At 53.5% G+C, this 14,648-nt stretch overlaps 1 protein-coding gene across 2 annotated transcripts in view; it reads right to left on the bottom strand.

Moving 5' to 3' along the window:
* LOC140429856 (antiviral innate immune response receptor RIG-I-like) overlaps positions 1 to 14,648 on the bottom strand; it is a 121,585-nt gene that overhangs the window by 66,020 nt on the left and 40,917 nt on the right. For both annotated transcript variants that reach the window (XM_072517343.1, XM_072517344.1), the window contains one exon: positions 8,748 to 8,992. In XM_072517343.1, the coding sequence (XP_072373444.1) occupies positions 8,748 to 8,952 (205 nt within the window). In that variant the 5' untranslated portion in view covers positions 8,953 to 8,992. The remainder of the gene's footprint in view (positions 1 to 8,747; positions 8,993 to 14,648) is intronic.

Here is a 14,648-nt window from a genome sequence, read left to right as displayed (position 1 = left end):
AGTACAGGAAAGAACACAGGAAATTTCTGTGATAGGGTAGAAGGCAGGAGAGATTAAATGCCAAAAACAGATTATACTGCAAAGCAAAAGAAGAGTCAAGAGGAGGTTGAAATGGGAATAGGAGAATCATCACCAGGAGTTGAAAAAATGGCTGCTGTTGGCATCTTTTTATGTTGATGGTAGGCCCAGATGGCTGCCATCTTTATTGGGGGCAATGTGCAACAGGGTGAAAGTGTGGCTGCCATCTTTATTGGGACATACCTCTTCATTCACTTGAGGAAGGAGCAGCGCTCCGAAAGCTAGTGACATCGAAACAAACCTGTTGGACTTTAACCTGGTGTTGTAAGACTTCGTACTGTGCTCACCCCAGTCCAACGCTGGCATCTCCACATCATCTTTATTGGGGGCAATGTGGAGCAGGGTGCAAGCACAGCTGCCATCTTTATTTGGGGCAACGTGCAGCAGGACTCACACACTGGACCTGGCAGTAGGATGAATGTTGTGAATTTCTATCCTGGATTGATAGCGATGGATTTTGGAAGCTCCTTTAACAGGGGTTTGGAAGGGAAGGATTTGCAGTCGGGAAAGTAAAATCTTTTCCTTGTGGGATATTTTACTTCCGTCATATTGATAAGTGTTTCTAAACTCTGCCTCATCATCCCAGGAATGTAAGTGGATTGTAGGTTTCTGTGAATGTTAGGCGATATTGCCTCTCCACATTCTTCACCCTACTGCCACTCTGAGTTCCAGGCTGCAGGCACCAGCAGTGAAAATTGTTTGATTTCTGCGCAGGAAGGGACCAGCACACATGCACAGATGGGTATCGGTGGCCAAACTGTGTGGCCATACTGCGCAGCAGGAGACACGGGGTGGAAGACACATGGGAGAAGTGGCTACGATCTAAAATTGTCGAATTCGATGTTGAGGCTGGATGGCTGTAAAATGAAAAGATGAGATGCTGTGCCTTGAGCTGCACTGGGGTAGTACAGGAGGCCGAGGACAGAAAGGCCAGGGTGAGAGTGGGATGGAGACTTCCGGGTGCGGCTATGCAGAGCTAGGTCGCATATTCGGCAGCTCCTGCTTGGAACGGACTTTTAGGCTCTTTTACAGGGCCCCCACGGCATTTGTTTGACATTTCCCGGTGTGGGAAGAAGGCTGCAGCATTCCCCTGACAGTGTCCCCCAGGAATGTTATGTCTTTTGGCTGCCGGACCCGGCAGAAACAGTAAAAGATTTGGCTTTGGCTGCAGGTTTAGACAAGGGCCTATTCCAGCATGCAGGCAGGGGAAGGGCAAGCTTAAAGCTGCAATCTGACTTGACTCTATCAAAGGTGAATTCTAGCAGCAGAGTGAACAACTGTGAAAGGATCTACCAGGGCCATTGAAGAAGCAGGGACGAGGCTTCCGGTGGCGGCCATGGAGGAGTAGGTCACGCATTCGGCAGCTCCCGCCTGGAACTGACTCTCAGACTTTTTTCAGGAGTTTCCATAGACTTTTTAAACGGACCAGAAGTGTAACGGCCAAAGGAGCGGCACTGGAGCAATGGGAGAAGCGAGGGAAAGAAAACAAAATGGCGGCGGCCAGGGACAAAGGGGAGCTGCAGGAGTTCATCAAGCGTTGCTTCGAGGAGCAGTGCGAGGAGATGCGCAAGGAGATGTTGGCGCCTATGCTTTCGGCAATTGAAGTACTCGGGATCACCCAGAAGGTCCACGAAGCTAAGATCCAGGAGGTACAGAAAAGAGTCAGTCAGAACGAGGACGAGCTTGTGAGCCTGGCGGTGAGAGTGGAGCAGAACGAGGCGCTACACAAGAGGTGGGCGGGAAGACTCGAAGACCTGGAGAACAGGTCGAGGAAAAAGAATCTGCGAATCCTGGGTCTCCCTGAGGGAGTGGAGGGGGTTGATGCCGGGGCATACGCGAGCACGATGCTCGAGGCGATGATGGGCACGAAGGCCCCTTCGAGGCCGCTGGAGTTGGACGGGGCACATCGGGTGCTGGCGAAGAAGCCCCAGGCAAATGAGCCACCAAGGGCGATGGTGGTGAGGTTCCACCGGTTCACGGACAGAGAGTGGGTCCAGAGATGGGCCAAGAAGGAGCGGAGCAGTAAGTGGGACAATGCAGAGATCAGAATATATCCGGACTGGAGCATGGAGGTTGCAAAGCGGAGAGCGGGTTTCAACCGGGCCAAAGCGGCGTTGTACCGGAAAGAAGTGAAATTCGGAATGCTGCAGCCAGCGCGACTGTGGGTCACATACAAGGGCCAACACTATTACTTCGAAACGCCTGAAGAGGCGTGGACCTTTGTACAAGCCAAAAAGTTGGACTCTAACTGAGGGTTTGTGAGGGTGGGGGGGATGTTTGAGGTTTGATGTGTGATGGTTGTTGTATATAGGGGGTCAATCACGCGCAGGAAATGTTACATGGGCTGGGGGAGAGAGACAAGGCCGCGACAGGAGCTGCGCCAGAGGGGGCAGAGCGGGCTTTGGAAAGCGCGGGGTGTTTTCCCGCGTGCGGGAAGAAAGGCGGGAAGGGGAACGAAGGAATGCATATGGATTGGGAGACTCCCACGCGGGGAGGCCAATGGGACAGCGGGGGAAGCCGGGGTCAGCAGGCGTCAGCTGACTTACGGGAGTGACATGGGGGGAGCAAAAAAGCTAGACAGGGGTCTAGCGGGGGGGAAGGGGGGGGGGGGGAGAGAAAAGGGTTGCTGCTGCACTGGCCGAAAGGGAATGGGACACAGAAGAGGTGGTCGGGACGGGGATCCCCCCTCTGGGGGACTGGAGGGTGAGGGAGGCATGGACACGGGACTGGCCCAGAAAAGGAGATGGCTAGTCGGCGGGGCGTGGGAGGGGTGAGAGCCCCTCCAATCCGGCTGATAAGGTGGAATGTGAGGGACCTGAATGGGCCGGTGAAGAAGGCTCGAGTGTTCGCGCACTTAAAGGGACTGAAGGCGGACGTGGCCATGCTCCAAGAGACACACCTGAAGGTGGCGGACCAGGTCAGGTTAAGAAAGGGATGGGTAGGACAGGTATTCCACTCGGGACTGGACGCGAAGAATAGAGGGGTGGCAATATTGGTGGGAAAGCGGGTGTCATTTGAGGCCAAGACTATTGCAGCGGACAATGGAGGGCGATATGTAATGGTGAGTGGTAGGCTGCAAGGGATGTGGGTGGTGTTGGTAAACGTATACGCCCCGAACTGGGATGATGCAGGATTCATGAAGCGCATGTTGGGGCGCATTCCGGACCTGGAGATAGGAGGCCTGATAATGGGAGGGGACTTCAGTACAGTGTTGGATCCAGCACTAGACCGCTCCAAATCAAGGACTGGAAAGAGGCCGGCGGCGGCCAAGGTACTTAGGGGGTTTATGGATCAGATGGGGGGAGTGGACCCATGGTGGTTTGCAAGGCCGCAGGCCAGGGAATTTTCTTTCTTCTCCCATGTACACAAAGCCTACTCCCGGATAGATTTCTTTGTTCTGGGTAGGGCGCTCATCCCGAGGGTGGAGGGGACGGAGTATTCGTCTATAGCCGTTTCGGACCATGCCCCACACTGGGTGGAACTGGAGCTGGGAGAGGAGAGGGACCAACGCCCGTTGTAGCGGCTGGATGTGGGACTGCTGGCGGACTAGGTGGTGTGTGGGAAGGTGAGGGGGTGTATCGAAAGGTACTTGAAGGCCAACGACAATGGGGAGGTGTGGGTGGGGGTGGTATGGGAGGCGTTGAAGGCGGTGATCAGGGGAGAGCTAATTTCCATTAGGGCTCATAGGGAGAAGACAGAGGGTATGGAAAGGGAGAGGTTAGTGGGGGAGATTTTGAGAGTGGACAGGAGATACGCAGAGGCCCTGGAGGAAAGATTACTTGGGGAAAGACGACGGCTCCAGACGGAGTTTGACCTGTTGCCCACAGGGAAGGCGGAGGCACAGTGGAGGAAAGCGCAGGGGGCGACCTACGAGTATGGGGAAAAGGCTAGTCGGATGCTGGCACACCAGCTCCATGAGAGGATGGCAGCGAGGGAAATAGGGGGAGTCAAAGATGGAAGGGGAGCCACTGTTCGGGGTGCGACGAAAATAAACGAGGTATTCAACGCCTTTTATGAAGAGCTGTACAGATCCCAGCCCCCAGCGGAGGAAGAGGGGATGAGACGATTCCTAGATCAGCTGAGATTCCAGAGGGTGGAGGAGCAAGAGGTGGCTGGTTTGGGGGCACCAATTGGGTTGGAGGAGCTGAGCAAGGGTTTGGGGAGCATGCAGGCGGGGAAGGCCCCGGGACCGGACGGATTCCCGGTGGAGTTCTACAGGAAGTACGCAGACCTGTTGGCCCCGCTACTGGTGAGGACCTTTAATGAGGCAAGAGAGGAGGGGACCCTGCCCCCGACAATGTCGGAAGCGACAATTTCTTTGATCCTAAAGCGGGACAAGGACCCACTGCAATGTGGATCGTACAGGCCGATCTCGTTCCTCAATGTGGATGCAAAGTTGCTGGCAAAAGTGCTGGTCATGAGGATCGAGGACTGTGTCCCGGGGGTAATCCACGAGGACGAGATGGGATTTGTAAAGGGCAGGCAACTAAACACCAATGTGCGAAGGCTCTTAAACGTGATAATGATTTCATCGGAGGAGGGAGAGGCGGAGATAGTGGCAGCTATGGACGCGGAGAAGGCCTTTGACCGAGTAGAGTGGGAGTACCTCTGGGAGGTGCTGCACAGGTTTGGGTTCGGGGTAGGGTTTATCAATTGGGTTAAGCTCCTTTACAGAGCCCCGATGGCGAGTGTAGTGACGAACCGGCGGAGGTCGGAGTACTTTCGACTGTACCGAGGGACGAGGCAGGGGTGCCCCCTGTCCCCCCAGTTGTTCGCATTCGATCGACCATTGGCCATGTCATTAAGGGAGTCTAATAAATGGAAGTGGGTGGTCCAAGGGGGAGAAGAGCATCGGGTGTCGCTATATGCGGATGACCTGTTGCTGTACGTGGCGGATCCAACGGAGGGGATGGTGGAGGTCATGCAGACTCTAAGGGAGTTTGGGGAGTTTTCGGGCTATAAGCTCAATGTAGGGAAGAGTGAGCTCTTTGTATTACAGGTGGGGGACCAAGAAAGAGGGATAGGGGACCTACCGCTGAGGAGGGCGGAGGGGAGCTTTCGGTATCTGGGGATCCAGATAGCCAGGAGTTGGGGGACCCTACATAAACTGAATCTGACGAGGTTGGTGGAGAAAATGGAGGAGGATTTCAAAAGATGGGACATGTTACCGCTCTCGCTGGCGGGTAGAGTGCAGTCGGTCAAAATGGTGGTCCTTCCGAGGTTTCTGTTTGTGTTTCAGTGCCTTCCCATCGTGATCACTAAGGCCTTTTTTAAGAGAGTAGGCAGGAGTATTATGGGGTTTGTGTGGGAGAATAAGACCCCGAGAGTAAGGAGAGGGTTCCTGGAACGCAGTAGGGACCGAGGAGGGTTGGCGCTGCCAAACCTGGGGAGCTACTACTGGGCAGCAAATGTGGCGATGATCCGCAAGTGGGTTATGGAGGGAGAGGGGGCGGCATGGAAGAGGATGGAGATGGCGTCCTGTAAAGGAACGAGCCTGGGGGCGTTGGTGACGGCACCGCTGCCGCTCTCGCCGACAAAGTATACCACCAGGCCGGTGGTGGCCGCAACGCTAAGGATCTGGGGCCAGTGGAGACGGCACCGGGGTGCAATGGGAGCATCGGTGTGGTCCCCGATCAGGGGTAACCACCGGTTTGTCCCGGGGAAGATGGACGGGGGGTTCCAGAGCTGGCATCGGGCGGGGATTGGAAGAATGGGGGACCTGTTCATCGACGGGACGTTTGCGAGCCTAGGGGCACTGGAGGAGAAGTTCGAGTTACCCCCGGGAAATGCCTTTAGATATATGCAGGTGAGGGCTTTTGTGAGGCGACAGGTGAGGGAATTCCCGTTGCTCCCGGCACAAGAAGTTCAAGATAGGGTGATCTCGGGTGTATGGGTCGGGGAGGGCAAGGTGTCGGAAATACACCAGGAGTTGAAAGACGAGGGGGAAGCGCTGGTAGAAGAGTTGAAGGGTAAATGGGAGGAGGAGCTGGGGAGGAGATCGAGGAAGGTCTGTGGGCTGATGCCCTAGGTAGGGTTAATTCCTCCTCCTCGTGTGCCAGGCTCAGCCTGATACAATTTAAGGTGGTCCACAGAGCGCACTTGACGGGGGCGAGGTTGAGTAGGTTCTTTGGGGTAGAGGACAGATGTGGAAGGTGCTCAGGGAGCCCGGCGAACCATGTCCATATGTTTTGGTCATGCCCGGTACTGGAGGGGTTCTGGAGAGGAGTGGCGGCAGCAATATCTCAGTTGGTGAAAGTCCGGGTCAAGCCAAGCTGGGGGCTAGCAATATTTGGAGTAGTGGATGAACCGGGAGTGCAGGAGGCGAAAGAGGCCGGCATTCTGGCCTTTGCGTCCCTAGTAGCCCAGCGAAGGATCTTGCTAATGTGGAAGGAGGCGAAGCCCCCCAGCCTGGAGGCCTGGATAAATGATATGGCTGGGTTCATAAAGTTGGAGAGGATTAAGTTCGCCTTGAGGGGGTCTACGCAGGGGTCTTACAGGCGGTGGCAACCGTTCCTAGACTATCTCGCGGAGCGTTAGAGGAAGGTCGGTCAGCAGCAGCAGCAACCTTGGGGGGGGGGACGGGGACACGTCATGGGGGGGGGGGAAAGAGGGTGGACTGCCTGGGAGGGTGGATGAGCAAGAGATAACATGAAGGGTTGGGGAAACTGGCACGTACGGGTGAGGGCCAGTGTACAAAGCTGTGTAAATATATCATTTTGCCATGTATATACCGTGCTCTGCGCGATTTCTCGTTTTTTTTGGTTTTGTTACGGGGAGGGGGGGGGGGGCTTATTGTTTGTAAGGGAGAAAAATTGTGTTAAAAAACTTTAATTAAAAAAAAAGAGAGTGGGATGGAGATTTAAAATGGCAAGGAACCGGCAGTTCAGGGCCATGCTTGTGGATTGAATGGATGTGTTCAGTCAAAGAATCCCTACAGCGCAGAAGGAGGCCATTCGGCCCATTGAGTCTGCACCGGCCCACTGACAGAGCACCCTGAACCAATTGAGCGGGGCCGGGATGTTCTGGCCCCGCTACTGTCAACACGGTTTCCTGTTGTACGCACCACCCCCCCCGCGCCTCCAGGAAACCCGCGGCAGAGATTTGCCGTCGGCGGGACAGGAAGATCCCAAGGAACAAATCAAAAACCTTTCCAGTTTAATGAGGGACAATTTAAAAAAAAAAAAGTTTAGAGTACCCAATTTTTTTTTTCCCAGTTAAGGGGCAATTTAGAGCGGCCAATCCACCTAGCCTGCACATCTTTGGGTTGTGGGGGTGAAACCCACGCAGACACGGGGAGAATGTGCAAACTCCACACGGACAGTGACCCAGGGCCGGGATTTGAACCCGGGTCCTCGGCGCCGTAGGCTGCAGTGCTAACCACTGGGCCACATGCTGCCTAATGAGGGCCAATTTGGTCGTTGATCAAAGAACGCTCGGCAGATAAGGACATGTTTTTCGTTAAATGGAGCCTCTTGGGAGTCTCTGCAAAGGAACAATTCTGTTGTCAAGAGATGAAAGCAAAATACTGCAGATGCTGAAAATCTGAATTACAAACAGAAAATGCTGGAAAAAAACTCAGCACGTCTGGCAGCGCCTGTGGAGAGAAAAACAGAGTCAGCATTTCCAGCCCATGTGGCCCAACAACGTCTCTACTTCCTACAGAAGCTAAAGAAATTTGGCATGTCTGCATCGACTCTCACAAACTTCTACAGATGTGCGGTAGAGAGCATCCTATCCGGCTGCATCACAGCCTGGTATGGTAACTGCTCGGTCCAAGGTCGCAAGAAACTGCAGAGTGTGGTGAACTCAGACCAACGCATCACACAAACTTGCCACCCCCACATTGATACTGTAAACATCCCCACTGCCTCAGGAAGGCAGACAGCATTATCCCTTCCCACCCCTCCCATCCAGGCATTGCCTTCTTCCGGATCCTTCCATCAAGGAACAGTTTCTTCCCCACAGCAACTAGACTCCTCAACGACTCCCCCTCGGACTGATCTGTTCCCTGTAAGAACACTATTCACGACGCCCTATGGTGCGTCATGTATTTGCTTTGTTTGGCCCCTTGTTCCGCACTGTAACCAATCACTGTTTGTCGATGTACCATTTGTCAATGTTCTCTGTTAATTATTCTTTTTGTCTACTATGTACGTACTGTGTACGTTCCCTCGGCCGCAAAAAAATACTTTTCACTGCACTTCCGTACGCGACAATAAATCAAATCAAAATCTTCTTCAGAATGGAATAGTTGCCTAAGAGCCTTCTGCCCTAATCTCCTGCAGGTAATCTCCACAGGTGGCAAAATTCGGCCCAATGTGTTTTTATTTGGACAACGAGAGGCTCAGAGTTCAGGGATCTTACCCAAAGCAGACTCTGTGCAGCCGGAATCCAGCTCCTGCAGCAGATATACAAATATATATACTTTATTTACTGAAATCCAGCAGCCATGACCTTTGGCAGCTTCTGAGATTCAGCCCTGGCTGCACCTCATTCCAGTACAGTCTAGCTGGACCGGAGGAGCGATGCGAGCCGGGTTCGCTGGGGATTGGGGCGGGATTTTACAAAAGGAACGAGCAGCGCGCCCAGTTTGCGGGTTAAAATCGCGCCCAGCGGAGGAGGGGAAAACAGAAGGCGGCAACCGGGAAAAGAAAGGCAACGGACTGTACCTGGCGTCAAGAAGCTTGCGAGGAATCCATGGATGTAGGTTGGGCGGAGGATGTGGGTTATGTAAAGTCCATACGCTCTCAGGTTGTGCTTGTCCGTTTCGCTCATTTTTTGGCTGCACAGCGGCGCCGCCAGCTGATCGCGATGTTGCAGAATCTCCTCCTCCTCCTCCAGCTCAATAAATAGCAGCCCGGGGACTCCGCCCATCACAGGGCAATTTCCAGGAAGTCATGTGGCAGCCAGCTGCCTGAAACAGAAAGTTAACATTTATTACGCCTCTTCCCATTTCAGTTGCAAATACATTTAGAGAAACTGCCCTAGTGATTTTCTGTGCCTGTGTAATTGACCAGCGTGTCATCGCCAGCACAACTTCGTTCAGCTTATTCCCCCCCCCTCTCGCAATAAGTATCGGTTTCGATTTTGATCGGTTTAGATTTCTTCCTTCCCTTACGAAATGCTGATGTCATTAGCCTGTCTCTGAAACCTGACAACATTTCCCGCCTCACAACACAGTGGTTAGCACTGTTGCTTCACAGCCCCAGGGTCCCGGGTTTGATTCCCGGCTTGGGTCACTGTCTGTGCGGAGTCTGCACGTTCTCCCCGTGTCTGCGTGCGTTTACTCCGGGTTTCCTCCCACAAGTCCCGAATGACGCGAGGTGAACTGGACATTCTGAATTCTCCGTGTACCCAAACAGGCGGCGGAATGTGACGAGGGGATTTCCACAGTAACTTCATTGTAGTGTTAATGTGAGGCCTACTTGTGACACTAATAAAGATTATTATAACTCTGCTCTTGAGCTCAATGACATTGCAAAGCAAAGTCTGCCCGCTGACCCACCAACCCAGTGCGTGCTCTGTCTAATTCCTTCCCTGTCCCCCGCTTTTGATGCTCTAATCCTGATCCTTGCCAAATCCCATTCGCTCATCATCCTGTGTCCGCTGACCAACACTGATTTCCAGTCCGGGCCAGGCCTACATGTTCAAAAAAAACACACACATTTTCAAATCTTTCCTTGGCCCCGCCACTCCGTACCTCGCTATAGTCCCACAATCCTCTGATATCTACACCTCTAATTCTGATCTCTACAGTATCCTGATTTTAATGGTTCCACCACTGGCGGCTGTGCCTTCAGCTGCCTGGGTTACAAACTCTGGAATTCCCACCTTAAACCTCTGCCTCTCTACTCACTTTCCTCTTTGACCGAGCTTCAGCATCACAGTGAAGCAGTCTGGGAACGGTGTCCTGCAGTCAGTGTCACAGTGAAGCAGTCTGGGAACGGTGTCCTGCAGTCAGCGTCACAGTGAAGCAGTCTGGGAACGGTGTCCTCGCAGTCAGCGTCACGGTGAAGCAGTCTGGGAATGGTGTCCTCGCAGTCAGCGTCACAGTGAAGCTGTCTGGGAATGGTGTCCTGCAGTCAGCGTCACAGTGAAGCAGTCTGGGAATGGTGTCCTCGCAGTCAGTGTCACAGTGAAGCGACTACACGATGACATTAATAAGTTCCATCCAACACGACTACACGATGACATTAATAAGTTCCATCCAACACGACTACACGATGACATTAATAAGTTCCATCCAACAAGACTACACGATGAAATTAATAAGTTCCATCCAACCATCAGACTCACCATGGACTACTCTCCAAAATCAGTTGCATTCTTGGACACACTCGTCTCCATCAAGGACGGTCACCTCAGCACTTCGCTTTACCGCAAACCCACGGATAACCTCACGATGCTCCATTTCTCCAGCTTCCACCCTAAACACATTAAAGAAGCCACCCCCTATGGACAAGCTCTCCGTATACACAGGATCTGCTCAGACGAGGAGGAGCGTAACAGGCATCTACAGATGTTGAAAGATGCCCTCGTACGAACGGGATATGGCACTCGACTCATCGATCGACAATTCCAACGCGCCACAGCGAAAAACCGCAACGACCTCCTCAGAAGACAAACATGGGACACAACCGACAGAATACCCTTCGTCATCCAGTACTTCCCCGGAGCGGAGAAACTACGACATCTTCTTCACAGCCTTCAACACGTCATTGATGAAGATGAACATCTTGCCAAGGTCATCCCCACACCCCCACTACTTGCCGTCAAACAACCGCGCAACCTCAAACAAACAATTGTTTGCAGCAAACTACCCAGCCTTCAGAACAGTGACCACGACACCACACAACCCTGCCATGGCAATCTCTGCAAGACGTGCCAGATCATCGACATGGATACCACCATTACACGTGAGAACACCACCCACCAGGTACGCGTTACATACTCGTGCGACTCGGCCAACGTTGTCTACCTCATACGCTGCAGGAAAGGATGTCCTGAAGCGTGGTACATTGGCGAGACCATGCAGATGCTGCGACAACGAATGAACGGACATCGCGCGATAATTACCAGGCAAGAATGTTCCCTTCCAGTCGGGGAACACTTCAGCCTCTGATCTCCGGGTAAGCGTTCTCCAAGGCGGCCTTCAGGACGCGCGACAACGCAGAATCGCCGAGCAGAAACTTATAGCCAGGTTCCGCACACATGAGTGCGGCCTCAACCGGGACCTGGGATTCATGTCGCATTACATTCATCCCCCACCATCTGCCTGCGAAATCCTACCAACTGTCCTGGCTTGATACAATTCACACCTCTTTAACCTGAGGTTACCCCATCTCTGGATCTGTAAAGATTTAATCACCTGCAAATGCTCGCATTCCAAGCATTGTCTGGCATCTTTGAATTTGTCTATATATGTGTTTCTGGAACATACCTCTTCATTCACCTGAGGAAGGAGCAGCGCTCCGAAAGCTAGTGACATCGAAACAAACCTGTTGGACTTTAACCTGGTGTTGTAAGACTTCATACGGTATCCACATAGTCAGTGTCACAGTGAAGCAGTCTGGGAATGGTGTCCTGCAGTCAGCGTCACAGTGAAGCAGTCTGGGAATGGTGTCCTCGCAGTCAGTGTCACAGTGAAGCAGTCTGGGAATGGTGTCCTGCAGTCAGTGTCACAGTGAAGCAGTCTGGGAATGGTGTCCTCGCAGTCAGTGTCACAGTGAAGCAGTCTGGGAATGGTGTCCTACAGTCAGCGTCACAGTGAAGCAGTCTGGGAATGGTGTCCTCGCAGTCAGTGTCGCAGTGAAGCAGTCTGGGAATGGTATCCACATAGTCAGTGTCGCAGTGAAGCAGTCTGGGAATGGTGATCTCGCAGTCAGTGTCACACTAAAGCAGTCTGGGAATGGTGTCCTCGCAGTCAGCGTCACAGTGAAGCAGTCTGGGAATGGTGTCCTCGCAGTCAGTGTCACAGTGAAGCAGTCTGGGAATGGTGTCCTCGCAGTCAGTGTCGCAGTGAAGCAGTCTGGGAATGGTGTCCTCGCAGTCAGTGTCGCAGTGAAGCAGTCTGGGAATGGTATCCACATAGTCAGTGTCACAGTGAAGCAGTCTGGGAATGGTGATCTCGCAGTCAGTGTCACACTAAAGCAGTCTGGGAATGGTGTCCTCGCAGTCAGCGTCACAGTGAAGCAGTCTGGGAATGGTGTCCTCGCAGTCAGTGTCACAGTGAAGCAGTCTGGGAATGGTGTCCTCGCAGTCAGCGTCACAGTGAAGCAGTCTGGGAATGGTGTCCTCGCAGTCAGTGTCGCAGTGAAGCAGTCTGGGAATGGTGGCCTTGCAGTCAGTGTCACAGTGAAGCAGTCTGGGAACTGTGTCCTCGCAGTCAGCATCACAGTGAAGCAGTCTGGGAACGGTGTCCTCACAGTCAGCGTCACAGTGAAGCAGTCTGGGAATGATGTCCTGCAGTCAGCGTCACAGTGAAGCAGTCTGGGAACGGTGTCCTCGCAGTCAGTGACACAGTGAAGCAGTCTGGGAATGGTATCCACATAGTCAGTGTCACAGTGAAGCAGTCTGGGAATGGTGTCCTCGCAGTCAGTGTCACAGTGAAGCAGTCTGGGAACGGTGTCCTCGCAGTCAGTGTCGCAGTGAAGCAGTCTGGGAATGGTATCCACATAGTCAGTGTCACAGTGAAACAGTCTGGGAATGGTAGCCTCGCAGTCAGTGTCACAGTGAAGCAGTCTGGGAATGGTGTCCTGCAGTCAGCGTCACAGTGAAGCAGTCTGGGAACGGTGTCCTCGCAGTCAGCATCACAGGGAAGCATTCTGGGAACAGTGTCCTCGCAGTCAGCGTCACAGTGAAGCAGTCTGGGAACGGTGTCCTCGCAGTCAGCATCACAGGGAAGCATTCTGGGAACAGTGTCCTCGCAGTCAGCGTCACAGTGAAGCAGTCTGGGAACGGTGTCCTCGCAGTCAGCATCACAGGGAAGCATTCTGGGAACAGTGTCCTCGCAGTCAGCGTCACAGTGAAGCAGTCTGGGAACGGTGTCCTCGCAGTCAGTGTCACACTGAAACTGTCTGGGAACAGTGTCCTGCAGACAGCGTCACAGTGAAGCTGTCTGGGAACGGTGTACTCACAGTCAGCATCACAATGAAGCATTCTGGGAAAACTGTCCTCGCAGTCAGCGTCACAGTGAAGCAATCTGGGAATGGTGTCCTCGCAGTCAGTGTCATAGTGAAGCAGTCTGGGAACGGTGTCCTCGCAGTCAGTGTCACAGTGAAGCAGTCTGGGAACAGTGTCCTGCAGTCAGTGTCACAGTGAAGCAGTCTGGGAACAGTGTCCTGCAGTCAGTGTCACAGTGAAGCAGTCTGGCAATGGTGTCCTCACAGCGTCACAGTGAAGCAGTCTGGGAGCGGTGTCCTCACAGTCAGCGTCACACTGAAGCAATCTGGGAACAGTGATCCACCCTGACCAGACCTGTGCTGTACCCGGCAGGAAGATCTCTGATAGCCTTGCGCTACTCAGGGATACGATCGCCTACGTGCAGGACATGAGGGTGGACACCTGCCTCATCAGCCTTGACCAGGAGAAGGCTTTTGACAGAATATCGCACACCTACATGATGGATGTGCTCTCCAAAATGGGGTTTGGGGAGGGAATTCGCAATTGGATCAAACTGCTCTGCACAAACATCTATAGCGCAGTCTCAATCAATGGGTGGGAATCAGAAAAGTTCCAGATCAAATCTGAAGTCAGGCAGGGCTGCCCTCTCTCCTCGGCCTTGTTTGTGTGCTGCATAGAACCTTTTGCCGAGTCCATCAGGAAGGATCCGGGTATAAGGGGAGTGACGATCCCAGGCAGTGGAGGCATGCAAGTCAAGGCCTCCCTGTACATGGACGACGTCACCGTCTTCTGCTCGGATCCTGCGTCTGTACGCAGGCTCTTGACCACCTGCAACCAGTTTGAATTGGCCTCGGGAGCCAAGGTAAACCGTGGCAAGAGCGAGGCCATGTTCTTTGGGAACTGGGCCGACCGGTCCTTTGTCCCCTTCACTGTCAGGTCAGATTACCTGAAGGTGCTGGGGATATGGTTCGGAGCTGCTGGGGCGTGCACCAAAACCTGGGAGGAGCGCTTAGCAAAGGTAAGACAGAAACTGGGCTGGTGGGAGCAACGCTCCCTCTCCATTGCGGGCAAAACCCTGGTCATCAGGTGTGAGGTACTCTCGGTGCTACTGCACGTGGCGAAGGTCTGGCCCATAACCCGACCCTACGCCGCAGCAGTCACCCGAGCCATCTTCAAATTCATCTGGAGATCCAAGATGGACCGTGTCCGAAGGGACACCATGTACAAACCTCTGGAGAAGGGAGGGCGGAACGTACCCAACGCCTCCCTCATCCTGTTGGCCACCTTTGTGTCCAGCTGCATCAAGCTGTGCGTGGGCCCCCAGTATGCAAACACCAAGTGTCACTACATACTGAGGTTCTACCTGTCCCCGGTGTTACGAAGGATGGGCCTGGCCTCATTGCCGCGGAACGCTCCAAGTAGTTGGACCGTACCGTTCCACCTGTCCT

The sequence above is a fragment of the Scyliorhinus torazame genome, chromosome 9, assembly GCF_047496885.1.
Source record: "Scyliorhinus torazame isolate Kashiwa2021f chromosome 9, sScyTor2.1, whole genome shotgun sequence".
In the NCBI taxonomy this organism is placed as follows: Eukaryota; Metazoa; Chordata; class Chondrichthyes; order Carcharhiniformes; family Scyliorhinidae; genus Scyliorhinus; species Scyliorhinus torazame.
Note: the sequence above shows the minus strand (reverse complement) of the source record. Positions and strands in the feature narration are given on the sequence as shown.